Here is a 25,251-nt window from a genome sequence, read left to right on the forward strand (position 1 = left end):
ATCTATTTTGAGCATGTAATCAATATCGATAACCGATTAATACACTTTGATTATGTTTTTCACTGGCAAATATGTTGACCAATTTTCTCACTTCAATGATCTTTTCACAGCCAACAATAATATAAGCATAAGAATGCCATTGTATAAATTTAGTAAATTATGAATTTAAAAATATTATGCTGTGCCACTGCTACAAATTCTAATGACTGCTAACAGATAATTGAATTTAACAGCCTTAATCGTCTTATCGATAATTCGATATACAATAATGACATTCTCTGGGGCGTTGACATATACATTTAAAACGAGTTGACATTCCCATCTGATGGCGTCTATTTTTTAAAACATAAGAACAGACTTATTTGTTTACCAGACCAAATATGAATAATAAAAAATCAAGAAGTTCGGTGAGTGAAAATCATATCTCAAAAACGGAATACATCTAATACCCATTCTGTTAGCTAAAAAAAGGGCCGACACAGGCGGATGAGGAGCCTGATCCTGTCCGTACTATAAAGCGTCGCATCAGTTTTAGCGGCAAAAAGTTTATAAGGTAACAAAATTTAATAATATATATATATATTTAAATCATCGCTTTTGTTTGAAAAATACAGAGAATTTGATACTACGGAGAAACCACGCGACTACGACAACTCGTATGAAATATCGGACCATACCAACGGCGACGATAGCTCCGGCCAAACCCATGGCACTGTGGCAGCGTCTGTACTGCAAAGTACAGCCCACATCTCCACATTGGCCAACGAGATGGACAAGGAGAATACATCGCCCATAGCAACAACTATAGGTTCAGTGTACGAGCAGAATTCTCGATTAAGCGATTTTACACTCAAACTGCAAACGAGCATCAATGTGACGCTGCTACCGGATGAAATGGCCAAGCAACATCGGCGAGTGGAATCCCCGGCGCCTTTAGAGTCAATGTCAAGAGACAGTTTGTCATTGTATGAAGCGGAACGTGTAAAGCTGCACGAAAATAGTGTATATAGATTGCCAGTTTTTGAGAAGACTATGGATCTGGTTCCAGAGAAGCTTGCTTTTGCTGAGGTATGTAAAAGAATCTAAATCAACACCGTTTTCTTGTTGATGTCAAGCAAATTTACTTTGTGCTGAACGTAACGTCATAACGTCAACATCAAATGTTTGAGGATTACAGCGTCCCTAATTTAATGACATTTATTAAACATTTCAGCTAGAGCCCAAGCATCTGGAAACGAGAGACGAAAAAAAAACTATTGTTATACCTGCGGACATTAGTTGTGTGACTCAACAAGTCAGCCAGAAGACAGTGCTATTCGAGAACAAAGACATATCTTGTGATTTTACCGACATTGGTAGGGATAACAATGAAAAAAGCCAGAAGCCGAATGCCTAAATTATGAAATCCTTTTATTTTTCAGAGCCAAAAGAAAGTTGTTGGGCTGCGGGTGCGACGGCAAAGCCGACGCAAGAAAATGAATCCATTGATGTGGTAGAAAATGATTATATGAATTATTTGCCAGATGATTCGACGTTGTCTTCGCCGTTAATACCGTTGGATGTGATATCAGAGAACGGGATTAGCAAGAAATTGAACTTTCGGCAACTGAACGATGCCTTGGACTCTGGCCAAATACAGTTGTTTCCCAACGGTCCGAAAACACCAACTACTGATCGCAAAGCAAAGCAACGTCGTTTTTGGCATGGTCTAGAGCAGCAGCCCGCGGAACAGGATGCATCCCTCAGAGAAGTTTTAAAGCCACGCGGCACGCTTAATTTTAATGAGAGCATGATGATGTCGCCCATACCGCAAAGGCCCGAGCCTAATCTAATGGCAACAGCAGACCATTTCGAGCAGTCGGTCAAGGCCAAGAGCTCACAGAACCCCAGACGCAACTATCGCTTCTCCCAGGCGGACGAGCTAATGCTAGACAATACTAATTTTCTTGTCCATGCCAAAATAGGCGATGAAACGCAGTCACGAAATAGCTCCAAATCCTCATCGCGACGGGAAACTACCTACAATAATACTGCTATGGAATTGGATGATCTGGAAAAATGTGAAGCGGCCATGAGAGCTGCTCTGGAAAGCGCCAAGCACAAGGAAACTATGCAACGCCTAGAGCCGATGGAAGAAGAAACTTTATTAAGTCCCTGCAAAAATGCAATCAACACAATACATAAGCCAGGTGCAGTTCAGCAAGGCAATCAAGCAGATTTGAATCCTCATAAAGCACAGCCAACTCAGCACCGCAGTAAGCTAAGGCAATCTTTGCACATGTCTGAACCCATTGAAGAAACCTCCTTTGGCTCGCACAATGAGTTAAAGTCAGTTCCGCCTGCTGCTTCAACAATATCGCAACGTATGAGGCATGGGCAAACATTACACATGGCCGAACCCATTGTAGACGATCTCGTAACACCACATATTGAATCGGCAGCACATCAAATGAAAAGCAATACCCGCAGACAAACTATACACTCTGCGGAAGCCATGGACGAAGATATCGTAATGCCTAGCCAGGAATTGCCCTCAAATTCGTTAGCTCCCACAGTTGAGAAGCAGTGCAGCAGGCGCCGGCAAACATTGCACATGTTTGATTCCGTTGAAGAAGACTCATTTGGCTCGTATAAAGGCAGCAAGACAACTGCTGGTTCCATGAAATCCAAACACAATAAGTACAGGCAAACGTTGCTCATGGCTGAACCCATTCAGGAGGATGTCATGGGGCCACAAAAAGAAACGATGCAGCAACCGTTGGAGCAGCAGATCAGCGGGCGAAGACAATCACTTAATCTGGACGAAACAATTAGAGAAGATTCTTTTTATTCGGCGACTACTGCTTCAGTAGAACAGCATGACAAAAAAAAGAGACACACGATGCACATGGCTGAATCCATTGAGGAAGATTTTGTAAGACCACAACAAGACTTACATGCTCAACCGGCAGCTCCTACGATGGAAGAGCAGTACATTAGACGTAGACAAACATTACACTTGGTTGAATCCATTGAAGAAATTGTCGTTCAACCCCAATTAAAGTTTACTGCAGTGGAACAACAGAACAGCAGGCGCAGACAAACATTGCTTCTGGCAGATCCCATTGAAGAAGACTTGTTCTGTTCAATGCCCAACGATGCCGATCAGCATAAAGATAAATTCCCTGGGGATAAACCAATTAACGACGAATTGACGCGACAGTCAGAAACTCCTGCAGTTGGCTTGCAGTCCAATAGGCGTAGACAAACATTGCACATGGCTGATGCCATTGAAGAAGACTCTTTCTGTTCTATGTCCACAGCAATCAACTCGCATAGACATACATTACAAAAGGATGCGCCAATTGCAAAAGATGTACCAAAGCCGCAAGAAGAATTAAGGCGACAGTCAGAAGCTCCTGCAGTTGGCCTGCAGTCCAATAGGCATAGACAAACATTGCACATGGCTGATCCCATTGAAGAAGACTCCTTTTGTGCAATGTCCGCAGAAACCAACTCGCCTAGACACACATTGCAGAGGGATGCGCCAATTGCGAAAGATGTACCAAAGCCGCAAGAAGAATTAAGGCGACAGTCAGAAGCTCCTGCAGTTGGCCTGCAGTCCAATAGGCATAGACAAACATTGCACATGGCTGATCCCATTGAAGAAGACTCCTTTTGTGCAATGTCCGCAGAAACCAACTCGCCTAGACACACATTGCAGAGGGATGCGCCAATTGCGAAAGATGTACCAAAGCCGAAAGAAGAATTAAGGCGACAGTCAGAAGCTCCTGCAGTTGGCCTGCAGTCCAATAGGCGTAGAGAAACAATGCACATGGCTGATCCAATTGAAGAAGACTCTTTCTGTTCTATGTCCACAGCAACCAACTCGCATAGACATACATTACAAAAGGATGCGCCAATTGCAAAAGATGTACCAAAGCCGCAAGAAGAATTAAGGCGACAGTCAGACGCTACGGCAGTTGGCCTGCAGTCCCATAGGCGTAGAGAAACAATGCATATGGCTGATCCCATTGAAGAGGACTCTTTTTGTTCAATGTCCACAGCAATCAACTCGCATAGACGTACATTACAAAAGGATGAGCCAATTGCGGAAAAAACCTTAAAGCCGCGAGAAGAATATAGGCGACAATCAGAAACTCCTGCAGTTAGCCTGCAGTTCAATAGGCGTAGACAAACATTACATATGGCTGATCCCATTCAAGAAGACTCTTTCTGTTCAAAACTAACTCCCGTTCCCGTAGAAGCTCAGTCCAGCAAGAATGGAAAAAGTTTGCCCGTGACAGAAGCTATTGATATCGATGAGATTAAATCTCATGCACAATTGCCAGCCACATCAGCAGCGCACCCAGCTGAAAGGCCAAGCACCAAACATAGGCAAACTTTGCTCATGTCTGAATCCATTCAAGAAGATATAACTAGCGCGCACAAAGTGACCAACGCTAAATCAAAGACAAGGCAAGCATTAAATATAGTTGAGCCCATTGAGGAAGCCATTTGCAATGCAGCAAAATCCTTAAAACTACAAGCAGATCCTTCCATCGACCAATATAAGAAAAATGCAGGTCGAACATATTTCAAGGAGGAAGCTATGGAGGAAGACATCAGTTGCAATCTATCAAAGCCGACCACTCCACCCAAGTTACAACTAACAAGGAAGCCAAGACACACATTATACAGAGAAGAAGCCATGGATGTAGAAATGCCAAAAGTTCCGCCACCTGAGCAGCGCGTCAGCAAGTCCAGACCCACGCTGCTGTTGTCGGACTCGCTTGAGTTGGAATTGCTAAGCCAAAGCGCCACCGAGGATATTAATAAAGCGAGAGAAGACAGTCCTTCAGATTCAGCAGAGTGGTTAGCCCAGAGGCTTAAGGCACGTGAAGCATTGACCAAGTCAATGCCAGTTAAGCAGGAATTTCCAAGTCCAGATCAGATTGAGAAAGGGCCACAATATCAAGCTGTAGACTCAAAAAGCGTCTTAAATCGATTTATCAACCGTACAAGTGTGGAAACCCCTGAGATGAATAAAAAGCAGAAGAATTGGCATCAAAATTTTTTTCCCATCACGCCCGGTCGCTCAATGATTGAGTATGAGGACCTGGAGGAAGAGTGCAAGGTTGAGAGCCCAACTGCGAAGCCAGCGGTCCAATCTATATACAACAATATGGATATGGAGCTTGACATGGACACCTCAAATTTTGGCACTCCCAAGCAAACGCCTTCGTTTACCGTGAAGCGCTTGCCAATACACTTGACACCTAATTTGCCGCAGCCCAAAAAACGCAACACGCACTTGCCAGTCAAAATGGAGGACGAGAATGTGTAAGTCAATGTTTTCTCCAGTCATAAGGCAGTACCTAATTTTGTATCAATAAATTTCAGTAGCTCAGCGATTGAACTGGAGGTATCAGCACAAAAGCTGGAGCAATCAACGCCCGCTAGGAACCGATCACGAATTCCCGTCTTATCCAAATCATTGAATTCACCTTGGCGTGAAACGGAGCAGCTGGACGGCACTGTGCAGATGGTGAGGGCAGTAATGATGGGGCAGACACGCTGCCAGAAAATGGAGATCACTCACCTGACGGAAGATAAGGCGAAAACGCAACCAGATATGTATGAGGATAACCCCATAACCATTTCGGATGTGTCAAATCATTTTACGGCGCAGCGAGAATTGGCCAAGCGTTGTCACGCCAATAAAGCTGAGCAGCAGGCCAAGGAATCATCCATTGAAAGTCGCGGCTCAAATGAGCATTGCAATAAAAGCTATGCGACAACCCATAAACGGTTTATAAATCTAAGTGGCGATACCGTAATCCTTGCCGCTGCTGAAGTTCTTGACGATGAGTCGGAGGTTTATGAAATTGATAAGACACGACTCAGCCTGGTGTCGACCTTGCTGGACGAGGAGGACGACAGAGAAAAAGAAACGGCTCATAGCAACAATATCGAATCAGAGTCCAATGCCGAATCTGATGCTTGTCTTGAGCAGCTGAATCCACCGGCAGTGGCTGGAGCAGCGGATGCGTGCAAAAAATGCAAGCATTGCAGGCGTTCAATGGACAATGCGACGGCGCGCAACATCTCTGCGGATTCGTTCGAATTGCCGGATAGCCCTGATCTAGAAGAGCAGTTTGAACGTTTGGATAGATTGCGACAACGGCCACGTCTTGAGGATGTGCACAAGTATTGGGAACTGAAAAAACTGGAACTTAACCCCGACGATGAAGATGAAGAAAAGACGCACAACCCCATAAGCGATACAAGTAGCTTAAGTCTATCACAAATGCTTGAGATGTTTAACAACAAGTGCGAAGAGTAAGTAAAACGATGATATCCAAAACGATTTGATACTTAAAATGAACCATTATTTATTAAGGTACAAGCAATGCTGTCCAAAACCAAAACCAGTTGAAAGGTTTGTCAAGTGCTTGGAGGACTCATTGCACGCCCAGTTGCCCAATTGGATATTTCATGATAATCTTAAATATTATCGTAAATACATTTTCTCACATCGTAAAATAACCACATTTCAAATCGTTATTGATTATGAGCCGTTGGACTTACTGGAAAGTAAGATACGCGTGAGCAGCATTAAAATGAGAAAATCGAACATACCTCCGAAGTGTAGGTGTCTCAATTTAAGACTCTTGACTCAATTTTTAACTGAATTTATTTTACTTACAGTCCCATTATGGAATGTCTACGATCATCTGATGGATTTTCAGCTAAAGCTTAATCTGCCACTGAACCTGGATCGCCTGTTCGATGGCAACGAAGTTGAAGATTTTGTCAAATTCTTACACCACATAGATGGAGTCTGCTCAAGAGTATATAGCATATGTAAAAACATGAAAATGGTGTTGACTACAGCAGGAGCACGGCTAATAAGGTGAGACCTCAAATCAGTTTAATAATTTGATCGTTTAATTGTTTTATTATTTCAATTATTAGAGAATCAAATCGCATTATTCTGAGAAAGACAGTGCGTCGATTAATTAAGAAGGAAGATGAGGCATTTGCGCGTATGGAGAAAATCAACTTCAAAATTGAAATCGGTAACGTTCAGGAGATCTCTTTCAAGGATATTCTGCAGCCAACTCTATATCAATTCGATGAGAAAATTCAATTTTTACCAAAGGGTATCGCATTTTTGGACGCCTTCTTGCAAAATCCCGATCAATTTCTAAGGCGTAATGTCGAACACAATAATTAAAGTTTTATTGTGGAAGATTTGGTGAGCCAGAGATGTAACCAATCCGACTTGTTTTATACATCAAATATTAAGATATTCAAAGTTATGTAGTAATTATTTTAGATGTACATTACATTTATAATCAGTTTGCCAATCAATACTTTTAAAGACTTTTTTGTTGTTCTCTTTTTTTTGTTTGCATTCTAACTAAAAATTAAAGTTCTTAAGTTATTTACATTGAATATAACACAATATAAAAGTCGCTTTTTAAATAATTGTTCATATTGACATATTTTAAGTATGGCATTAAGTTATACCAAACGGAAACAGAAATAAATGTGAATATTCAAAAATTAACGGAAAATATTTTTAGATGAAAATATACCATCGTTCAAATAAATACTGTATGAAAAAGCTTGTAATTTATGTGTAATTTGAATTCCAACTGACGTTTAATAATGTAAGCTAATATGAAGCTTAGTATTTTAATAGTATTTTTGTAGTTTTTCGTATTTTAGTCTCTCTGAAAATCGGCCACATTTCAATGCTGGAGCTGGTTATCAAAACAAAAATCGTAAGAAAAATTGCAACAAACACAAACACTAATAAACGCAAAAGCATTGGAAGCATACGATTGCAGTATTGAATGACATGTGGTTTGATCCATCCGGATACTATGTGGTTGCCTTGAGCACTCTGCTGCTGTGCATTTTAATAGCCCTTTATTTTGCCAACTTTTTGAAGGACGATTCTGTGAGTAGCCAATTGAAATAATTCCACCCCCGAAATGCATTCGAATGCATATACTTAATACACAGGAACTAGAGGATGAAGGCCTTGGCGATGACGAGGTGCGTTTGGAGGACGATCCGGTAATGAAAGCACAGTTGCAAGCGCGCCTGCAAAGGGAAATCGATGATGATGAGGCCTACGAGGAAGAGCAGGAACCGTTAAGCGAGAGCGATGCAGAGCAAGGACCTGGACCAAAGGCGCCCAATTACAGCAATCTGGTGGGAAAGTTCAAGGCCAAGCGATACCAGCACAAGCTGGAAAAGAACCTATCACCCAGCCAAATTGAGGAGGAGCGACGGATCGAGCGTGAACAGTTGGCGGCGATTTTTGAATTGCTGCGCAAACAGGAGGACGAATTGAATCTAAAGGATCGCATAAGCGATTGCGAGCTTAAGCAGCAGGTGAAATTGTATCGTTAGACAGTTTATCAACCAGAGCGTGTGATTATCACTTTTGTGTGCATGGATATCGGGAAGCTTCTGTATCTGCTTAGAATGGCAAGGTTTAGGCTGGAGCCTTAATGTTAAATACTTAACACGAAGATCCTGGAAGAGGCAGCGACGAGTGTCATTAATTTACAATTAATAGTCAAAGACGAATAGATTTTATTCTGTATTTTAGTGTCTTTTATATATATACATGATGTATATAAGTTATAGAGAAAGCATGTTCTACTTCAAGTATTAACTAATTACGAAGTGTGTTTGGGATAACTTAGCCCAATGGACCTTCATATAATTATAAATGTGAGTTGATATTCTTGTTGCATCCCCATGGAAATATATGATTTATGCAATTATTCTAGTTGAAATACAATCTGAATGTACAAAATCGAAAACATCTGCGAATGGCTTTTCAGTATGCTGCACAGGGCCCAGTAAAGAGATTGATAGCAAAGTAACTACAGCAACCCGTAATAACTTCTCTCTGGAGGCAACATAGCAACCGAACAATTTCTATGACAACCAAAAATTTATTTATGTAGCATTCTGTCCACATAATTTTCTACTCGCAAGCTGGAGAAGCTAGTGAAATCATTTCAAAAAATTGAATTGAACAAAGAAGAAACGGTATAATGGTAAACTTTGTGTACCTGGAGGAGCTTTACCTGTTCGTGGAGAGCATTCGTTCCTTTCAGGTGCGCGATGTGGGCAGCAGCAAATGGTTGGAGGTCCATGAGATGATAATTAAGCTGAGCCAGCAGGCGGCACTTGAGGTGGCCGAACAGCGTGAGGAGGAAGTCAAGGAGTTTCTCGTTTCCCGAGACAAGCTATCGGTGCTCATAAATGAGGCCTATTGTGTCAGTTTGTGGAAATCACGTGTGCTGCCCCATCTCCTGGAGATTGATCCGAATCCCCAGGCAACATTCCTGATTTACACGGTGCTGTACCATGAGGCTGCTGTGGTGGCATTGCTCGATCTATGCCTTTACCATCCCAGTGGCTGCGAATCGCTTCAGGATTCGGTGCTAGATTTGATCGATTACTGTGCCCAGGGCGTTGCACAGGTCATCGGCTTGGTTAGCATGGGCTACCACGAGAACGAGACCAAAGTAGATGTGGACGAGGCCGTGCTCACCGAGCTGGAGCGTCAAAAGCGCGATCTCATCTATAAGATTGGCCTGCGCTGCGTTTCTCTGCTCAGCTACCTGGCTGACAATGTGTCGCTGTTCCATATGGGCGCAGCTCGTCGCATGCTGGTTACTCACGATATACCCTGGCTCATGGTCGATGTACTCTGCTTTCGGCCCTGGCAACGCAATACCAGCAAGGGCTTGGAGAAGTTTATCGACGAGAAGTGGAGCGCCGTTGAGGACGCAGCTAAAATTATAAAGCCAGAGGCCCAAGCCTGGTTCTGTGTTCGCCAGCTACTGCTCAGCCCGCAGATAGTTGATAATTATCCCTTGAACGAGGCGCGTTGCAAACAGATATCCAAGGTAAATAGATGTAGATGCAATGAATCCAGGCTAATGCTTTTCATCGCAGCTGCTGGGCATGCTACACGAAACGCTGTTGGACCAGCTGCCGGTGCTGATCGAGCTGAAGCAGTACATCAGTCGCTTAACACTCAGTGGGAATACTGGCAAAAAGGCTCAGAATCTTATTTTAGAGGATATGCCACAAATTCAGGATAACCTCATCAAGGAGGTGGAACGCGACGGCGGCTTTTATCAGGTAGCTCAGAACCAGGACGGCGTATTCCTCAACAACAATCGAGAAGAGATCTGCGCACTGGCCACCAAACTGAGCAGCGCTTATGGCACAGAGCTTTTATGTGAATTGGAGCAACACATGGCCGATTTGGAACTGAAGAAGAATGAAACCAAGTCAGATGATAGTCCTGCTGCCGACGAAACGGAGGAAAAGGTCCACAAATGCGGCACTTGCCAGGAGCCGGCAAAAAAGAAATGCGCCAACTGCAAGCTGGTTCATTATTGCTCCCGGTAGGTTTCACAATTGTCGCGCGAAAAAACTTCTCACAATTAACAAATGAGTTCCTTTTTTCCTATTCCAGAGAGTGCCAACTTAAGGATTGGCCGCAGCACAAGGACACGTGCATGGGCAAGGCTGTCTAGCATAACTGTTTTATCTGTTTACTTTGTATTGACGTTAATCACACTAAAGAACATTCCAAAAATTGACGTTCCGCTCTGTTTTTTACAAAATTTTTGTAGGTATTTTTTTCTTTATTTAGCAATTAAAAACTTGCCAGGTAGTCTCTCATTCAGCAGACAGGGGAACGGCTACGGCAACATGTTTAGCTGTTCTGTCTGAGATGGTCCTTAACTACATCCAATGCGGGCGTCTCCTCACCGTAATCCTTAATGACAACCACAGAGCAGCCGCACACCTTGCGTGGCTTGCCCTCCTTGTCGATCTTGCACAGACCAGACCACTCGCCCAGTTTCTTGTGCGAATCGACACGAATCAGCGGAATCTGATGCTCATTGCACAAGGCTGTGATCAGTTTCTTGTAGTTGGGCTCATCAAAGGATTCGGCCAGAATGCAGAGGACAGCTTGACGCCTATACAAAAAAAAAAATAAACGATTAGAATCAATTTTCTCCAAGCTTATGTTTACATTAATTGGCTTTGTACGGTTCTCAGTAATTGGAAAATTTGCGATCAATGTAAAATTCATAAACACGGACCAATTAATCTCATCAGCGTGTGCCAAAACAAAAGCCAAAGAATTTTAAGTTCATGATGTTGTTGCTTACTTGTCCAAAGCCTTGCAGGCCTGGTGGATGCCATGGACGAGTCCATCAGCGATCAGCGACTTCTTTAGAACTTCCTGTAGCGCGGTGTTTATGTCCATGGCGCCGCCAAGAACGGGCGCTGCGGAGGGCACATCTCTGCCGGGGGAAAAATCACTTGTTAGTCGAAATTACAAATGATCGTCACAGAATGACGAATTGAATAATATTTTAGCACTTTTAACTCAGTAATTGGAAGGTTTGAAATCAATATAAATTCATAAACACGGACCAATTAATTTCATCAATGTAAAATTGTTTAGTTAAAAGTCAAAGCATTTGCCACTTACACATCAACGTCGGCCATATCTGAAAGGTTGAGGCTGCACTGCACTGTAAATGATTATAATAAAACTATTATTAGATATGATGGCGCACATAATTGTAAATTAAATTCGTGGAGGCGGCTTCAGCACAAAATTAATATGCTATCGTACCTTTTTGACAACCGGAAAGAAAGAGAGCCAAGCTATGTTGCGGCCAACTTCATGTTTTTAAATCAGTGATGCTTTGAAACTTCGATATCAGCTGTACACACTAATACCATACAAAAGCTTGTTGCTCTATAACTCGTTTAGGTTATTCAATTTAAATAATTAAGACAAATTAAACTATTGATTCTTAAATTTTATATTTCACTTAACATTTTTAAATAAGTTCTCAAGAAATAAAAAATATATCAAATAGCTTAAGTCTAGTGGAAACGATGTAAGTTACAACTATCGTAGGCCATATGATTGGGTATTTTTTAGCACATTTTTAGCGGCTGTTCTCTGTGTCATTTTGCGCCCAAAATCTTAGGAGCCAAGCAGCTCCCGCAACTCGTCAAATACGCTAAAAATAGCTCGTAATAAGTCTAATTAAAATAAGTCATAGTTCATAGAGTGATACAAAGTCAATTTTAAGCTACAGCTTCTCAGTGCAATAACGTGTTTATGTTTACATAAGCAATCGGCAACAACCAAGACAACAACAACACCATCTAAAATGACAAGCAAGCTACAGTAAGTTGTGTGAAACGGTCCCGACTGCCCTCAGCCAACACCTTGTAGTTTATTAATGTCTACAAATGGCACCACGTGCTCGTATTGGTTCGTGCGTCTAATTGCCGAAATTTACAGCAACATGTGAAAATCGTGTGCCTTGCTGCTTGCTGCTCTGACCGACGCTATTGTGTATTTGTGTGTTGTTCCCTTATCTACGCTGAATTGGGTCTCCACTTTTGATATAATTGGCTGCAGGTCGTTCTATGAATGAGCTCCCGAAATTGTTGCTATAGAAATGCGATGCGCTGATAAGAAACATTCTTGTTGACAAATACAACAAAACGCACGGTAAACAACAGTGGCCACCAAAAAATTTAGTAGAGCTCAAGACGACGATATCGATACTTTGTGTTCAAACCGAGAATATCAAATTCCGGATGTACTTTAGGGTTTTAATAAATTGGTATTTTTATAAATAAGAAATGAATTGTTTTCGGTATATATTATATAAATATATGTAAAATTTTTAAAGTCTAATTCTATTGGGTATTTATTCAACATCTCTAGCAGTATGCACACTATTTTAGCCAGCACTGTAGCGCCTTTTTGGGGGCTATCGCTGCGGTTCATCGACAACTGATACTGATTAGAATTTGAGGCGGCACTCGTTGATGTTGGATTGCGGTTTCAATTGCTAATTAGGCGGCAAGCCCTCGACTGGAAAGCATGTGCGACACTAAGAGCAACTCAAGCAACGTGAGGTTGCGTATCGCTTAGGCGCTTAAGGGAACTTCTCCATTAATTTGAGGCTAATCGCTTGTCGCTTCTCTTTTCATTTGCAGAGAAGGCATCCTAGTCGGATGCGGTAATCCGTTGCTGGATATATCGGCGACCGTGCCTATGCATTTCCTGGAAAGATATGGCATGAAAGAGGATGATGCCATACTGGCCGAGGAACGACATATGCCCATCTACCGTGAACTGGCCGAGGACTATCAGGCAGAGTATCTGGCCGGTGGTTCGGTCCAAAATTCATTGCGCATAGCCCAATGGATAATTGGACAGCCCAATGTCGCCGTCTTCTTTGGCTGTGTGGGCAAGGATAAGTTTGCGGACATATTGCGGGAGAAGGCACGCGCCGCCGGTGTTGATGCACATTATCAGGTGAGCGAAGACACGCCCACGGGCACTTGTGCTGTGCTCATCACGGGCACGCATCGCTCTCTCTGCGCTAACCTGGCGGCAGCCAACAAATTCACCATCGACCATCTGGAGGAACCGGAGAACAGGCATCGTATAGAGAATGCTTTATACTATTATATTTCGGTAAGTATAGAAGACACAGCAACTGCGGATGTTGTTGCATTCCTGCTGGCATAACGGGGTTTTAAAATATTTTGTGATCTTCTGCATGCAGGGCTTCTTTTTGACCGTTAATCCACCCAGCATAATGCGTGTGGCCGCCACCGCCCATGCCAAGCAGCGACCGTTCCTAATGAACCTCAGCGCACCATTCATATCGCAATATTTCATGACACCGCTGCTGGATGTTATGCCCTATGTTGATATCATTTTTGGCAACGAGGCGGAGGCGCACGCCTTTGCCACTGCGCAAGGTTGGCCCGCCGACAATGATCTGCGTGAGATTGGCAAGCGCCTGGTCGCGCTGAATAAACTCAATACGGGGCGACCACGCATTGCCATACTCACGCAGGGCTGTGACCCCGTGCTGCTTATACAGCACGATTCGGTCCAGGAGTTTCCAGTGACACGTTTGACGGTGGATGAAATTGTAGATACCAATGGCGCTGGGGATGCATTCGTTGGTGGTTTCCTGTCGCAGTTTGTGCAGGGCAAATCGCTGGATGTGTGCATACGCTGTGGCAACTATGCGGCGGGTCATATTATCAAGAATCCAGGCTGCACGTATTCCGGTTCGCCGGAATTTGTTGAATAATCATCCAGAGGAAATATCCACCCATACAAACACACACCCACACACACACACACACAAAAAAACTACACACACAACACAATGAACCGACAAACCTATAAGAGGCATAAGCATTGCGCAAATAGTTTTGCAACTACTGCAAATAAGTTCGAAAAGTGACTAAGACAATTTTGTTAACACTACTAATAATTATTTGTACATATAATCTAAACTCACACACACACACATAAACACACACACACACACAGTTGGCAACGAAGATGTGAGTTATGCACGGCCTTGTGGTTTATATACAATGTTAGAGCAATATTCGAATTTAAATTGATAATAAAATACAAAACCCACAAAAACATTCAAATTTTGAAAAAGCGCTATTATGTTTGACTCTTAATAGATAGTTGTTTGACCTAGAAATGCCCCTTCGTAAACTAATTGATAGCAATTGTATGATTTATTCATTTAGCCAAGTGTTCGGCTCCGACTGTGCCGCAGTAAAAGATTAGGCATTTGCTACTGCTAACTTTCTTCCAAACACATTTGTGCGCTTTATGATTTGAGCTACTTAACATTTGAGTCAGCTATAAGATTAGTTAGGAAAAATTACAGCATTGACCCTTGAGGTGCTTGATTACACGCAGGTGTCATTCTTTTATTATTACTGTGATATATCACATCGTATCTGAGGTTGATTTATGTCTCTTAAGCATTCTTTGCAATCTGTGTTGATAAGCTTGTGTCTTATCTGTGATGCATTGAAATAATATATGATTTACCATATCATAATAGCAGGGATTATAAGGCCACGCAATGGCAGCTACAAAGCACATTTCATTTACAAATTATACTTTACAGCTTTCGGTTGACTTATTTTTAGCTGACAAAGAAGCCGACAAATTATTCACATACTGTATTTACTTATAGAGACGCTTCTGAATTTATTTCGTTGTTGAGAAATACTAATAATATAACATTTAAAAATCGTATATTACCTAGCTGAAAACAATACGAATAGTGTAGATAATAACAGAAAATGTTCTTCACTATTTTCTATGGTTCTTGTGTGCACAAACTTGAGTTTTGTATGGTTTGCCCATACAAAAGTATAGGAGACTGAGGGAAAACTATAGCTACATTTGTTGTTTGCTTACATTTGCATTTGTGTGGCTGACATACTTGATCCCCATATGGCTGCTATTCAATCAGATAGCCTTTGATAAAGGGCAGGCCCGTTGGCACTCGCTTCTGATAGCGCGCATAGTCCGATTGAAAGAAATAAAGCAGCGAGTATTCCTCAACGTAAATGCGATCGTGAAAGAATAGCCAGCTGACTAGAGCATAAATGCAAATACACAGCGGATTCATCAGTATTACTTGGGTGCCAATGGACCAATAGAACCAGCCCACATACGACGGATGGCGACTGTAGGCGTATAATCCATGGGTTATTAGCTTGTGATCCGTGTGCTTTTCGTCCTGCACCTGTTGTAATTTATATTCATGTACAAATATACTTGGACCAATTCAGAATATATATATTTACTAAATGCGTAAAGCTGCGCCCTGCAGTGATGATGGCAACCTTTCGCACAATTTCGCCGAAGGCGCATAATGTCACGCCTAGCAGCCACAAATAGGCCCAACGCTTGAATTCGGGCAAAAAATATAGCTCTAGGACAAACTCTATCCAACTGGCTGCTGCCGCCAGGCCATAGTGCACCGAATGATTCAGCATGAAGGAGTCCAGTGAGAGTGTGCGTGGATTTGCAAATGCAATAACCAGAAACTCAGAGTAATGGAAGAAGGACATGAAGCAGCCATATACGCCGAACTGCTGCCAAGGTACGGGCGCAAAACAAATGACTAGAACGCTCGCCGCCATGGTAAAGCCCAGAAAAGAGGCGCGAATGGCAACCTTAGAGATAACAATTACCAAGTTAGAGATACTGGGGCACTTGTAGAATGAGTCATCCCATACCTGATATTCCATGTTCCTGAGCACAAAACGTATTATCATGTTGATGAGGGCGTAGTACAGCATCGGTCCCCACAGGACGGCGCCCCAGACATTTGGCACAATCCCATAGTATATCTGAGGAACTGAGGGCACAAGCACCAGACCTGCCGTGGCCAGAAAGCAATACAAACTGATCCGGCCCTCGGAGCAGAGTTTGGCGTGGGGGCCTGTCGTTGCTGAGGGCCGTGAATTATTTGCGCACATTATGACTAAATCACAAAGCTTTTTATGTTGTACTTGGCATGAAACACATTAAAATTCGGATTTTGTATAGCATTTGCAGAAATGTAAATAAATAGCTCAAAACCGGCAGCGGCTGTGTATGTCAATAGCAAGTGTTTCTGAATTTAGAAGGTTACAGTGCAAAGTGCACTGTTCTGTGCAGCTACGTCAGAATATATTCAACATTATAAGCCCAAAGTCATACTACATTCAATGAACGGTAAATGGGTAACATGTTGCTTGCAGTTTTTATCATTTATTATCATTTACGTTAGCCGTCCTATAGTCGAAGAATTTTGTGTAAACAGGAAAAACATTCACCTTCGATATAACTTGTTGTCTGTCATTTGCAAATGTGGCGTTACCTTCCCAGATTTATGAATCTCCTCGCTATCCCAAAGTAATCGATAGTTGACCGAGCGATGTATAAAATTTACCGATAGTCAGCTGCGCGTGCACAACATGAGATTCGATAGGCTGGTCTGTGAGGGTTATGTAAATTAATAAATTGTTAATTAAATCCTTAACAATTGCTATACATATTAACAAAAAGAGTGTACTATGGTGTTTATAAGCATCCCCCTGATGGTGCGCGCCCGCGGCCCGGATGAGTTCTGGCGCAAAAGGCGTATTTTCAAACTCGCTGCGGTAAGTACCAAAAACAGAAGCTCATGAAATTATTTTGACCGGTAATTAAATTGTTTCAGCATTATCGCAGCCGTACGCGTAATGTTTATTCTTTTGCCATACGCAGCGTTCATCGTGCACTCGCATACGCCACCAAGGGCCGCAAGCTCAAGAAACTGGACATGGCTCAGCTGTGGACAACCCGCGTTGAAGCCGGCTGCCAGCAGTATGGAGTCGCCTTGGACACATTCAAGGAGGGCCTCGCACGCTCTGATATTTTGCTGAACAAGTTAGTTGGCGGCATATACACTTAATGGCTGTATATTAACAGATTTTCTTTATAGAAAAATGCTCTCCGATTTGGCTATTTGGGAGCCACGCTCGTTTGAAGCTTTGGTAAACATTTCCAGAGAACGGGCTGCTGTGGAGGGTCTGCCGGACATTAAGCGAAGGTCGGCCTTCAATCAGGTGTATGGGCTGAGTAATCTAAAGCTCGATTAGGCTAAGTGTTTGCATACAAATATAGTTTTATATATTAACTGAAGATTCATGTTTTATTTTTGTGTCATGCAATCAAAAACATTGCACTAAACGTTTATTGTAGGGGGTTACGCACTAATAGAAAACAGAATTCATAGAATTATTGGTAGCCATTTATTCTAATTTGGCCAAGATATCCGACTCGCGGAAAAGGAACAGCTCTTTCTTTTCATCACTATCCAATTGGACCTTGGTACCGCCAAATTCAGGCAGCAGAACGCGATCGCCCTCCTTTACACCAATTGGAATATGACTGCCAGTTGTCTAGAAAATGAAAATAGATTCAATCAATATTATGTGACTAGTTTAATAGAATGTTGTAATTGCCGCGCGCAATTATGAAATACTTACAGCATTGCGAGTTCCGGGTCCCACCGCCACAACAGTGCCTTCCAGCACTTTACCCACCGATTTTTCTGGCAAGACAATGCCACCTTTCGTTTTGGTAAGGGCTTCAGCGCGTTGCACCAAAATGCGGTCAAGCATGGGGATGATCTTCTTAATAGCGGCAGCCTATATACAATTGCGAATCATTCGATTTTAATAAGCAATTTACTGTCATTAATTTCACATATTATATTCCCCCCCGCCTATGGGCTAGGGCAGAGTTACACAACAGCCCGGCACGGTGAGTTATCAGCGTATGCAGAAACTTCGAGAAGCTCAAGTGAAATTCTTTGAACGCCACATGCGACTTAAGGGTTTTTAAATAACTCAATACTGTACTTACCATTTTTATGTAATTAAATGCAAACTGGAGCGCTTCGAACAGCTAAATCTTAATTAATAAATGAAAGTGAAGTCTCACTACACGTGCGGGCCGGTCGCAGTTGTTCGTAATAGTGATGCACAACCATCGTACAATTGGTATCGATGCTATTCTCTATATACGATGTATCGTACTATCGGAAAAAGCATTTACTCGACGTTTTGAAAAGAAACCCGTTGACATTTAGACACATAGAAGGAGGAATGCAATAAACTTTTACGAGTTGAATAGAATTCATACACTGGTCACAAAGTAAGATAAGCATATTGGCACTGTCCATGCACGCGAACGTTATTCGTTGATGAAACTAGGACTCCAAATGTATTAGTATTAACGTTTTTTTTTCTTGGTGTCGGCCTGCAAAAAAAAATCGACTTTGGACGAGTTGTCTATTATTTTTATTTTTATTTATAAAAATATGAATTTTAACGTGCAATTGTACTGGATGTCATATCTATATGTTGTATGGTTAGTGATTTAAACACAGGAACCCCCGAAAAAGAGATTATTTTGAAAGCTTTAAAGTAACTGTTTTGTGTTGCAGTCGGAAAGCCATTAAAACAATAATTAAAGAAATCTACATTGAGAGCAGAGTATTACGATGTCGAATGCACCAGAATGCAACGATACAACAAAGAAATGGAGTACAATGTATAAGATTGTAAGGGAATTGAAAATGCAAAAAGGAGACGTAAGGAATGTGTTCAGCATGCGCGTTTCATTTCAACATTAATATTAAGGAATTGCAGTTAGTCCACTGATGTTGATATTTTGTAGTATGGATCTATGCATTCGAAGCCAGTTTTGCTACCAGGTCTCATGTTCAGTGCCACCTCGTCCGATTTCTTTTGCTTGTTAAACTCGCAGCTGAATTTTTCCGACATTTGTTGCAAATCGCTACAAATATTTCCGTAGATAAGCGTATCGTGTAACTTATGTTGTAATATGGCAAGTTTTCCCAGGTATTGGATCTGACCTCTGGATAAAGGGCGTGCGGTGAAGTTACGCAGCGATTCGCTGGCCTGCAGTAATAGTAAGATATCATTTCAGAGCTATGCAGAGAATATGGGCTTTCTTACACTAGTTATCTCGTCGCAGGTCAGCTCGGACAGCGGTAGCTCGAAAATTAACGAAATGGCGTCCTGCAACGTGCAATTACAACGATCCTGTCGAGCTACGCACAACGCGACGAACGTGTCGCAAATTCCATTTATTCTTAGCTTGTGCTGATGGAACAGCAAATCACATATTCGATGGCTGTAGTGCATTATCTTTCTAGGATACTCCGCCTCCAGCAGCACAGATAGTTCCCGGAAAATGACTCCCAGCGCTTTCAGATCAAACACATACGTATTATTCGCGGTGGCAATAACCATGACGGATGTTATGCAATGCCGCCCATAGAAACTTGGCTCCACCAGCACCGAGATGATGGCTTGGTCGCGTATGTCGCTCAACGCCCTATGGTATGACTGATCCGTTTGCTGAATAACCACAATGCGCTTAAGTTTCTGCTGCAGGGACAACAGTTCGTGTGGCAAAAGGGGCGCACTTTTTATAGATTTTCTCTCCCAAGCGGCAGCTGTAGCAAAAGACTCTACGCTGTCATTGTCGCTGTTGTCGATGTCCTCAAAATTGCTATTGTCATCGCTCATTTTCTTATTTTATTTATTTTTTTTTACTGTGTTTTAAGTAAAGCTGCATAAATAAAAAAAAAAATTTATTTACAATACGAGCAGCAGAGAGATGACACACATCAAAAGTCCTTACATGGTGGCAACTCTTCAATAATAATCACCAGCTCAATTGTAAACAAACACTAATGTAAATTTGTAATAATCTGCTCAGCGTTGCCACAAATCTCAGGCTAAGGAGTGTAATTGTTGTTATGCGTATCTTCACATATATTGTAGGAAAACGCGTTTTTCTTTTACACACAATACGTCTATACCAGACAACATTAAGGTAAACGCGTGTGTCTAGTGCAGTAATTGGTTTATAATTGACATTAAACTCTGTTATAATTGCTGCGCAAATAACCTGAGCACTTTTACAGCTAGCGGTCGATCGCTTTGCGAATCAGAATGCAAAGAAAAATAACTGAACCATAGTCAATACAAAACACTGGCAACCTGCGCACATTTATAGTGTTTGTGCAATTATTACGATTAGCGGTAAAACACACAAGCAAAAAGTCAAAAGCATATGAGAAAGTAAACGGGAGATTGGCGAAGCTAGAATTAGTGATGAGAAAACAAACTTATGTTAAGTTCACATTGACAGCGATTTTCGATAAGCATACACTATTTACATATGTTCATATATGTACATATATGTACAGTATGTCAATAAAGTGTTTTTACTAACAAAAAAAAACTAATTTTTTGGGTTTAGTTGAAAATAAATGTACCTAAAAGTGAGAATTTTTTTTCAATTATAATTTATTTCGATTCTATATTTCTCCTAGAACTTAATGGCAAAAAGAATTGTTAAATAACATTACCCAAACATTTTATAAAATTAAAAAACTAAAAACATTCACATTTTATGCTGTCAATAAAGTGTTTTTACAGCTACGGTAAATTGTTTTGCCGTTCTCTTTTGGGTGATCCCGTTAGATTTGGGCCCATGCGTTTTGGCTTCTCTTGTGTCTTCGACTTTTCTTGTCATTTTCTATTGCAATTTATAACGTTTTGCTTTAATTTTATGAAAAATAAAATGCCAGGAAAAAGAACAACTTTTGAAGTCGCTCAGCTGGTGTATTATAACCATCAGATGGGACGTCAAGTCTCGGAACTGGCTGATATGTTTAATTTATCAAAAGCAACGATATACAACATATTAAACAGAGCCAATAAGGAAGATAGGCTAGAGGCAAAGCCAGTATGTGGTCGACCCTGCAAAATTTCTGACAGAGATAAGCGAAAAATTCTGAGAAAAATTGAGAAAAATCCACAAATTTCGCTTAGGGATATTGCTCAGGAGTTCAAGGAAGAAAGTGGTGTTGATGTGTCACATGAAACTGTCCGAAAATTACTGAATTCCAATGACTACACATCACGAGTTGCCAGGAAAAAACCTCTACTATCGGCGGCGAATATTTTGAAGCGGCTATCGTTCGCTCAAGTCCATGTAAATAGTTCGAACGATTTTTGGAGTAACGTCATATTCTGTGACGAAAGCAAGATGATGCTATTCTACAACGATGGGCCATCCAGAGTCTGGAGAAAGCCACTAACAGCGTTGGAAAACCGCAATATTATTCCAACCGTTAAATTCGGAAAACTATCAGTGATGGTGTGGGGGTGTATTTCGAGCAAGGGTGTAGGAGATTTGACCTTCATTGAGAATACCATGGATGCTAGACAATATCTGAGCATTTTACAGACACATCTCGTCAGTAGTGCACAGAAATTTGGATTCTATGAGGACAATAAGCCAATTTTTAAATTTTACCAGGACAATGACCCGAAGCATAAAGCTCATATGGTAAGAGTTTGGCTGTTGTACAACTGTGGAAAGGTGTTAGACACTCCACCACAAAGTCCAGATATGAATCCAATAGAAAATGTGTGGTCATATTTGAAAAAAAAAGTCGCAAAGCGGAGTCCAAAATCAAAAACTGATTTAAAAGCTGCTGTACTGGAAGAATGGCAGAAGATTCCAGAAACATACATACAAAACCTTATTGTTTCAATGAAACGGCGATTGCAGGCTGTATGTGACGCTAATGGCAGCCACACAAAGTATTAAAAAAAAATATTCCTGTTTTTTTAACATTGTTATTTAGTAATAAAGTTTCGTGTAAAAACACTTTATTGACAGCATAAAATTTGAATGTTTTTAGTTTTTTAATTTTATAAAATGTTTGGGTAATGTTATTTAACAATTCTTTTTGCCATTAAGTTCTAGGAAAAATATAGAATCGAAATAAATTAGAATTGAAAAAAAATTCTCACTTTTAGGTACATTTATTTTCAACTAAACCCAAAAAATTAGTTTTTTTTCGTTAGTCAAAACACTTTATTGACATACTGTATGTGTCGTATAGGTGAAAACTTGTGCATTGTTGATACGAGTACATATGCATGTATGTCATTCTGATGTGGATGTACATATGCACATATTTAAATGATCGAATTATCGCATGTGCCTTCATGTACATACGAGTACATATTTATGACATTATATGTATGTACATATATGTATAACATAGAATTATAGCATGTGCAATCATGTACATATGAACATACATGGCTGTGACAAAATGTTGGCCAATTCGATGCTTAAGCAAGAAAGCTTTCTCAATCAGGCCAATGGCCTAGAGCATTGCAATACGGCCAATTGACGATCTCGTCGAGGACTCATATAGATTTTGCAATATGATTTAATTTTCGAATTTACTAATTGCAATTGACTTTGGACTACATCGACCAGCAAAGCGACGGCCAGCCTTGCCATCGCCCAAATGGGTCCATCAAGCTATCATCTGGGATGATACTCAGAAGTTTAATGCCATGGCAGCCAGACGGCAATCGGACGACAGCCACATGCCAGCTGTGTGTTGCTAGGTTCCTGATGCGGATTTAATTCGGCTGCCCGTTATGTCTTAACCATGGCCAATTGTGCAATTGTCAAATGATCTGTTGATGTTATTTTCTTTAATCTTATTTAAGGCCACGAAAAGATTTTTAATTCTGAGACATTCGGCTTGTTGTACCCTTTATATGGGCATTTCTAGCAAAACGTAAAACAGATAAACGTTTCCTTTTTATCAATTTCATAGCCTTAGAGGGTGATATAATTTGGTTATTAAATGTGTAACGCTTAAAAGACATCTTCGACTCCACAAATTAGATATATTTTAGGTCAGCATTAAAAGCCAAGTTCATATTGCCATGTCCGCGTTTCCGTCTGTCTACAGTAGGTTTACAGTCTATCCACAGTCTGTCTACGTCTGTCTACAGTCTGCCTACAGTCTGTCTACAGTCTGTCTACAGTCTGCCTACAGTCTGACTAGAGTCTGTCTACAGTCTTGAAACTGCATGGGTCCGTCTTTCTGTTGGTCATATGCATGTCTGAACCAGCCGGATCGGATCATAATATAATATAGCTGCCATAGCCGGTCAAAAGTAGGTTCTTATATAGCAACATATTCTGTTTTCTTAGATGTTTCAATCAAATTCAACATATGCGAGCTTTACTGTTCTTAGATAACTGCAGGCCGTAAGGCAAATGCCTACAAGGATATTAAATCTTTCTAGGCATCATTTTTTTTAGGATTTTTTAAATTTACTTATGACAAATTTAAAGCAAGGTATTAAAAAACAGGACATAAACAGTGCCCAGTTTGGAATTGACTTATTATTCTGTTTATATATTAAAAAGTAAAGTTAATGTATACTTACTCAAAAATATAAGTCCACGTACACAATTAAATAGCAGAAAGTTGAATTTTTACATATGCACACACCTGAAAAAAAGAAGAATAGTGCATTAGATAAATTCATACATATATACATTATTTATTTAACATATAAGTGGAAGTGGATTTTAAAAAAGCTTATTGCGTAGGTTTCGAATATAGAAATGAAAAATAATTAACAGGATGTGGACCTAACAAAATGGGAATAGATGGTTTAATGTAAATCTGCTAGTTTTAAAGACTCTTGCTTTATTATATTTAACCTTAAGGCAAGTAATTTATGATATCACGTCTAATGATGTTATATTGCAATTTTTTCGAATTTCTATTTTATCTTCCACGTACCTGAAGTCCAACTTCGGGTCATACCTGAAATCCACACTGATTAAGAGACTTACAAACGCTAAGCGGCTGCGTAGAGAAAAGGTTAATTGCATTGTAAGCGGCTTGATGAAAAAATGTGGAGTTAACCACGCGGCGACAGACAACGTTGGCGCTGACTCAACTTAATTGGCGCACGAGGCGCATACTTAATGCGCTTAGATGCGGGCCAGGCTCATCGCATCGCCTCATTGGCATTACAGAAGCCGCTTTTGTGCTTCTAATTAGATCCAACGGATACCATTGAGTGCTGCAGTTTGTTCGTTACGCTCAGCCTGACTGCCAGCATCGAAAATTGAGCCCTTCAATAGACGAATTTCATTTAATGCGTTTGTTAAGTAAATTAGGTGTGAAAATAAGTGGAGTTTATTGTCGGTTTGTATGCGTGTGCAATGACTATGAAATGATTTTAATTGAAATTGCAATGCTGAAATGGAAATGGATATCTATCTGGCAATTTATTCTAGGAGAACTTCAATTCACTGAACTGATTAGCTCGAAATAGGACTTGCTTTAAGTTCCGCTTTTGCAAAATTGGTTCCCCTTTTCTTTTTTTTTTTAAATTCTATTTAATGCCAATCTTTATGCATATATTAAGGGATGAATTGATGAACGATGTGACAGCAATTTCCCATGGGTAAATGCAAATCGCAAACTGTCTGGCAATTCTAGAAATAAATGAACTAATTAAATATTCTGATTGTGCGACAAGCTACATATTTGATTATTGCAAATTTAATGCATAACATCGCCCAGGCCTTAGCTAGGGTCAAATTAGGGCAAGCTCTTTGGCACTGATTCGATGTCACAAGTTAAATCAACAAAAACATGCGACAACAGCAACCATCAGAGCAAAAGCAACATCAGCAGCAACAACAACAACAGTGATGATGATAAACACGCGATGACAACAAAAATAAATAAAACAAATATGCTTTGAGCGGGCGCATCCAACCATGAGATACCCTGTAGCGTAGCGATTGCTGTATTAATTATGTGAAAGAAAAAAGAAGTTGCCATGCATCCCAATCTTAGCTCTCTCAGAAACTTATTCTAATTATATCTACTTATTTATACTTATATATAC

At 40.8% G+C, this 25,251-nt stretch overlaps 9 protein-coding genes and 2 non-coding genes across 13 annotated transcripts; 5 read left to right on the forward strand and 6 right to left on the reverse strand.

The window, feature by feature from the left end:
- The first annotated feature begins 254 nt into the window (after window positions 1–254).
- LOC6622547 (uncharacterized) lies at window positions 255–7,504 on the forward strand. Of its 2 annotated transcripts, none has more exons than XM_002048400.4 (9): window positions 255–407; window positions 462–553; window positions 615–1,068; window positions 1,214–1,355; window positions 1,422–5,322; window positions 5,383–6,321; window positions 6,383–6,630; window positions 6,691–6,895; window positions 6,958–7,504. In XM_002048400.4, exons 1-9 carry the CDS (start codon window positions 381–383, stop codon window positions 7,217–7,219), a joined length of 6,270 nt encoding a protein of 2,089 aa, XP_002048436.1. In that variant the 5' UTR covers window positions 255–380; the 3' UTR covers window positions 7,220–7,504. The 2 variants fall into 2 exon arrangements, with proteins under 2 accessions (XP_002048436.1, XP_015031532.1); XM_015176046.3 differs by having other exon boundaries at window positions 5,386–6,321.
- Window positions 7,505–7,727: 223 nt separating this feature from the next.
- LOC6624230 (matrix-remodeling-associated protein 7-like) lies at window positions 7,728–8,794 on the forward strand. The gene is made up of 2 exons (XM_002048401.4): window positions 7,728–7,951; window positions 8,017–8,794. The coding sequence occupies exons 1-2, from the start codon at window positions 7,850–7,852 to the stop codon at window positions 8,407–8,409; spliced, it is 495 nt and encodes a 164-aa protein (XP_002048437.1). The 5' UTR covers window positions 7,728–7,849; the 3' UTR covers window positions 8,410–8,794.
- A 155-nt stretch (window positions 8,795–8,949) lies between these two features.
- LOC6622552 (zinc finger MYND domain-containing protein 10 homolog) lies at window positions 8,950–10,987 on the forward strand. Its single transcript, XM_002048402.4, has 3 exons — window positions 8,950–9,926; window positions 9,976–10,433; window positions 10,505–10,987. The coding sequence occupies exons 1-3, from the start codon at window positions 9,066–9,068 to the stop codon at window positions 10,563–10,565; spliced, it is 1,380 nt and encodes a 459-aa protein (XP_002048438.1). The 5' UTR covers window positions 8,950–9,065; the 3' UTR covers window positions 10,566–10,987.
- On the reverse strand, window positions 10,640–11,695 carry LOC116649857 (small ribosomal subunit protein eS12). Its single transcript, XM_032433073.2, has 3 exons — window positions 11,537–11,695; window positions 11,211–11,345; window positions 10,640–11,015 (listed from the first exon to the last, which is right to left on the reverse strand). Exons 1-3 carry the CDS (start codon window positions 11,551–11,553, stop codon window positions 10,748–10,750), a joined length of 420 nt encoding a protein of 139 aa, XP_032288964.1. The 5' UTR covers window positions 11,554–11,695; the 3' UTR covers window positions 10,640–10,747.
- On the reverse strand, window positions 11,089–11,160 carry LOC6622544 (small nucleolar RNA U18). The gene has a single exon (XR_048922.2). It is a non-coding gene; the product is annotated as a small nucleolar RNA U18 (small nucleolar RNA).
- Window positions 11,427–11,497, reverse strand: LOC6622554 (small nucleolar RNA U18). The gene has a single exon (XR_048923.2). It is a non-coding gene; the product is annotated as a small nucleolar RNA U18 (small nucleolar RNA).
- A 321-nt stretch (window positions 11,696–12,016) lies between the features above and the next one.
- LOC6622561 (uncharacterized) lies at window positions 12,017–14,544 on the forward strand. Of its 2 annotated transcripts, none has more exons than XM_002048404.4 (3): window positions 12,017–12,250; window positions 13,075–13,558; window positions 13,650–14,544. In XM_002048404.4, the coding sequence occupies exons 1-3, from the start codon at window positions 12,234–12,236 to the stop codon at window positions 14,187–14,189; spliced, it is 1,041 nt and encodes a 346-aa protein (XP_002048440.1). In that variant the 5' UTR covers window positions 12,017–12,233; the 3' UTR covers window positions 14,190–14,544. The 2 variants fall into 2 exon arrangements, with proteins under 2 accessions (XP_002048440.1, XP_015031533.1); XM_015176047.3 differs by lacking the exon at window positions 12,017–12,250 and adding an exon at window positions 12,848–12,993.
- A 552-nt stretch (window positions 14,545–15,096) lies between these two features.
- LOC116649858 (protein-S-isoprenylcysteine O-methyltransferase) lies at window positions 15,097–16,718 on the reverse strand. Its single transcript, XM_032433074.2, has 3 exons — window positions 16,162–16,718; window positions 15,727–16,098; window positions 15,097–15,665 (listed from the first exon to the last, which is right to left on the reverse strand). Exons 1-3 carry the CDS (start codon window positions 16,402–16,404, stop codon window positions 15,378–15,380), a joined length of 903 nt encoding a protein of 300 aa, XP_032288965.1. The 5' UTR covers window positions 16,405–16,718; the 3' UTR covers window positions 15,097–15,377.
- Window positions 16,719–16,873: 155 nt separating this feature from the next.
- On the forward strand, window positions 16,874–17,593 carry LOC6622586 (large ribosomal subunit protein bL20m). Its single transcript, XM_002048406.4, has 3 exons — window positions 16,874–17,070; window positions 17,130–17,338; window positions 17,394–17,593. Exons 1-3 carry the CDS (start codon window positions 16,984–16,986, stop codon window positions 17,548–17,550), a joined length of 453 nt encoding a protein of 150 aa, XP_002048442.1. The 5' UTR covers window positions 16,874–16,983; the 3' UTR covers window positions 17,551–17,593.
- Window positions 17,594–17,601: 8 nt separating this feature from the next.
- Window positions 17,602–18,460, reverse strand: LOC6622618 (10 kDa heat shock protein, mitochondrial). The gene is made up of 3 exons (XM_002048407.4): window positions 18,320–18,460; window positions 17,941–18,102; window positions 17,602–17,853 (listed from the first exon to the last, which is right to left on the reverse strand). Exons 1-3 carry the CDS (start codon window positions 18,320–18,322, stop codon window positions 17,704–17,706), a joined length of 315 nt encoding a protein of 104 aa, XP_002048443.2. The 5' UTR covers window positions 18,323–18,460; the 3' UTR covers window positions 17,602–17,703.
- A 283-nt stretch (window positions 18,461–18,743) lies between these two features.
- On the reverse strand, window positions 18,744–20,538 carry LOC116649859 (protein Exd1 homolog). The gene is made up of 3 exons (XM_032433075.2): window positions 20,129–20,538; window positions 19,438–20,056; window positions 18,744–19,380 (listed from the first exon to the last, which is right to left on the reverse strand). The coding sequence occupies exons 2-3, from the start codon at window positions 20,011–20,013 to the stop codon at window positions 19,108–19,110; spliced, it is 849 nt and encodes a 282-aa protein (XP_032288966.1). The 5' UTR covers window positions 20,014–20,056; window positions 20,129–20,538; the 3' UTR covers window positions 18,744–19,107.
- Between the last annotated feature and the right edge of the window lie 4,713 nt (window positions 20,539–25,251).

Source organism: Drosophila virilis, chromosome 3, assembly GCF_030788295.1.
Source record: "Drosophila virilis strain 15010-1051.87 chromosome 3, Dvir_AGI_RSII-ME, whole genome shotgun sequence".
Taxonomy (NCBI): Eukaryota; Metazoa; Arthropoda; class Insecta; order Diptera; family Drosophilidae; genus Drosophila; species Drosophila virilis.

What these genes read in the sequence shown, in the direction of transcription:
- LOC6622547 (XM_002048400.4), top strand. Translation starts at nt 381, where the DNA reads ATGAATAATAAAAAATCAAGAAGTTCG. An exon ending in ATAAAAAATCAAGAAGTTCG is followed by an intron (nt 408 to 461) that starts GTGAGTGAAAAT and finishes CCATTCTGTTAG; the next exon opens with CTAAAAAAAGGGCCGACACA. An exon ending in TTTAACAACAAGTGCGAAGA is followed by an intron (nt 6,322 to 6,382) that starts GTAAGTAAAACG and finishes TTATTTATTAAG; the next exon opens with GTACAAGCAATGCTGTCCAA.
- LOC6624230 (XM_002048401.4), top strand. Translation starts at nt 7,850, where the DNA reads ATGTGGTTTGATCCATCCGGATACTATGTGGTTGCCTTGAGCACTCTG. An exon ending in ACTTTTTGAAGGACGATTCT is followed by an intron (nt 7,952 to 8,016) that starts GTGAGTAGCCAA and finishes CTTAATACACAG; the next exon opens with GAACTAGAGGATGAAGGCCT.
- LOC6622552 (XM_002048402.4), top strand. Translation starts at nt 9,066, where the DNA reads ATGGTAAACTTTGTGTACCTGGAGGAGCTTTACCTGTTCGTGGAGAGC. An exon ending in GTTGCAAACAGATATCCAAG is followed by an intron (nt 9,927 to 9,975) that starts GTAAATAGATGT and finishes TTTTCATCGCAG; the next exon opens with CTGCTGGGCATGCTACACGA. An exon ending in CTGGTTCATTATTGCTCCCG is followed by an intron (nt 10,434 to 10,504) that starts GTAGGTTTCACA and finishes TTCCTATTCCAG; the next exon opens with AGAGTGCCAACTTAAGGATT.
- LOC116649857 (XM_032433073.2), bottom strand. An exon ending in GCCTGCAAGGCTTTGGACAA is followed by an intron (nt 11,016 to 11,210) that starts GTAAGCAACAAC and finishes TTTTTTGTATAG; the next exon opens with GCGTCAAGCTGTCCTCTGCA.
- LOC6622561 (XM_015176047.3), top strand. Translation starts at nt 12,959, where the DNA reads ATGTGCGACACTAAGAGCAACTCAAGCAACGTGAG. An exon ending in AGCAACTCAAGCAACGTGAG is followed by an intron (nt 12,994 to 13,074) that starts GTTGCGTATCGC and finishes TTTCATTTGCAG; the next exon opens with AGAAGGCATCCTAGTCGGAT. An exon ending in CTTTATACTATTATATTTCG is followed by an intron (nt 13,559 to 13,649) that starts GTAAGTATAGAA and finishes TTCTGCATGCAG; the next exon opens with GGCTTCTTTTTGACCGTTAA.
- LOC116649858 (XM_032433074.2), bottom strand. Translation starts at nt 16,404, where the DNA reads ATGTGCGCAAATAATTCACGGCCCTCAGCAACGACAGGCCCCCACGCC. An exon ending in TCAGGAACATGGAATATCAG is followed by an intron (nt 16,099 to 16,161) that starts GTATGGGATGAC and finishes GTTATCTCTAAG; the next exon opens with GTTGCCATTCGCGCCTCTTT. An exon ending in GGCGCAGCTTTACGCATTTA is followed by an intron (nt 15,666 to 15,726) that starts GTAAATATATAT and finishes AAATTACAACAG; the next exon opens with GTGCAGGACGAAAAGCACAC.
- LOC6622586 (XM_002048406.4), top strand. Translation starts at nt 16,984, where the DNA reads ATGGTGTTTATAAGCATCCCCCTGATGGTGCGCGCCCGCGGCCCGGAT. An exon ending in GTATTTTCAAACTCGCTGCG is followed by an intron (nt 17,071 to 17,129) that starts GTAAGTACCAAA and finishes AAATTGTTTCAG; the next exon opens with CATTATCGCAGCCGTACGCG. An exon ending in TCTGATATTTTGCTGAACAA is followed by an intron (nt 17,339 to 17,393) that starts GTTAGTTGGCGG and finishes TTTTCTTTATAG; the next exon opens with AAAAATGCTCTCCGATTTGG.
- LOC6622618 (XM_002048407.4), bottom strand. An exon ending in GACCCGGAACTCGCAATGCT is followed by an intron (nt 17,854 to 17,940) that starts GTAAGTATTTCA and finishes TTCATTTTCTAG; the next exon opens with ACAACTGGCAGTCATATTCC.
- LOC116649859 (XM_032433075.2), bottom strand. Translation starts at nt 20,013, where the DNA reads ATGAGCGATGACAATAGCAATTTTGAGGACATCGACAACAGCGACAAT. An exon ending in CCTGCGACGAGATAACTAGT is followed by an intron (nt 19,381 to 19,437) that starts GTAAGAAAGCCC and finishes CTATTACTGCAG; the next exon opens with GCCAGCGAATCGCTGCGTAA.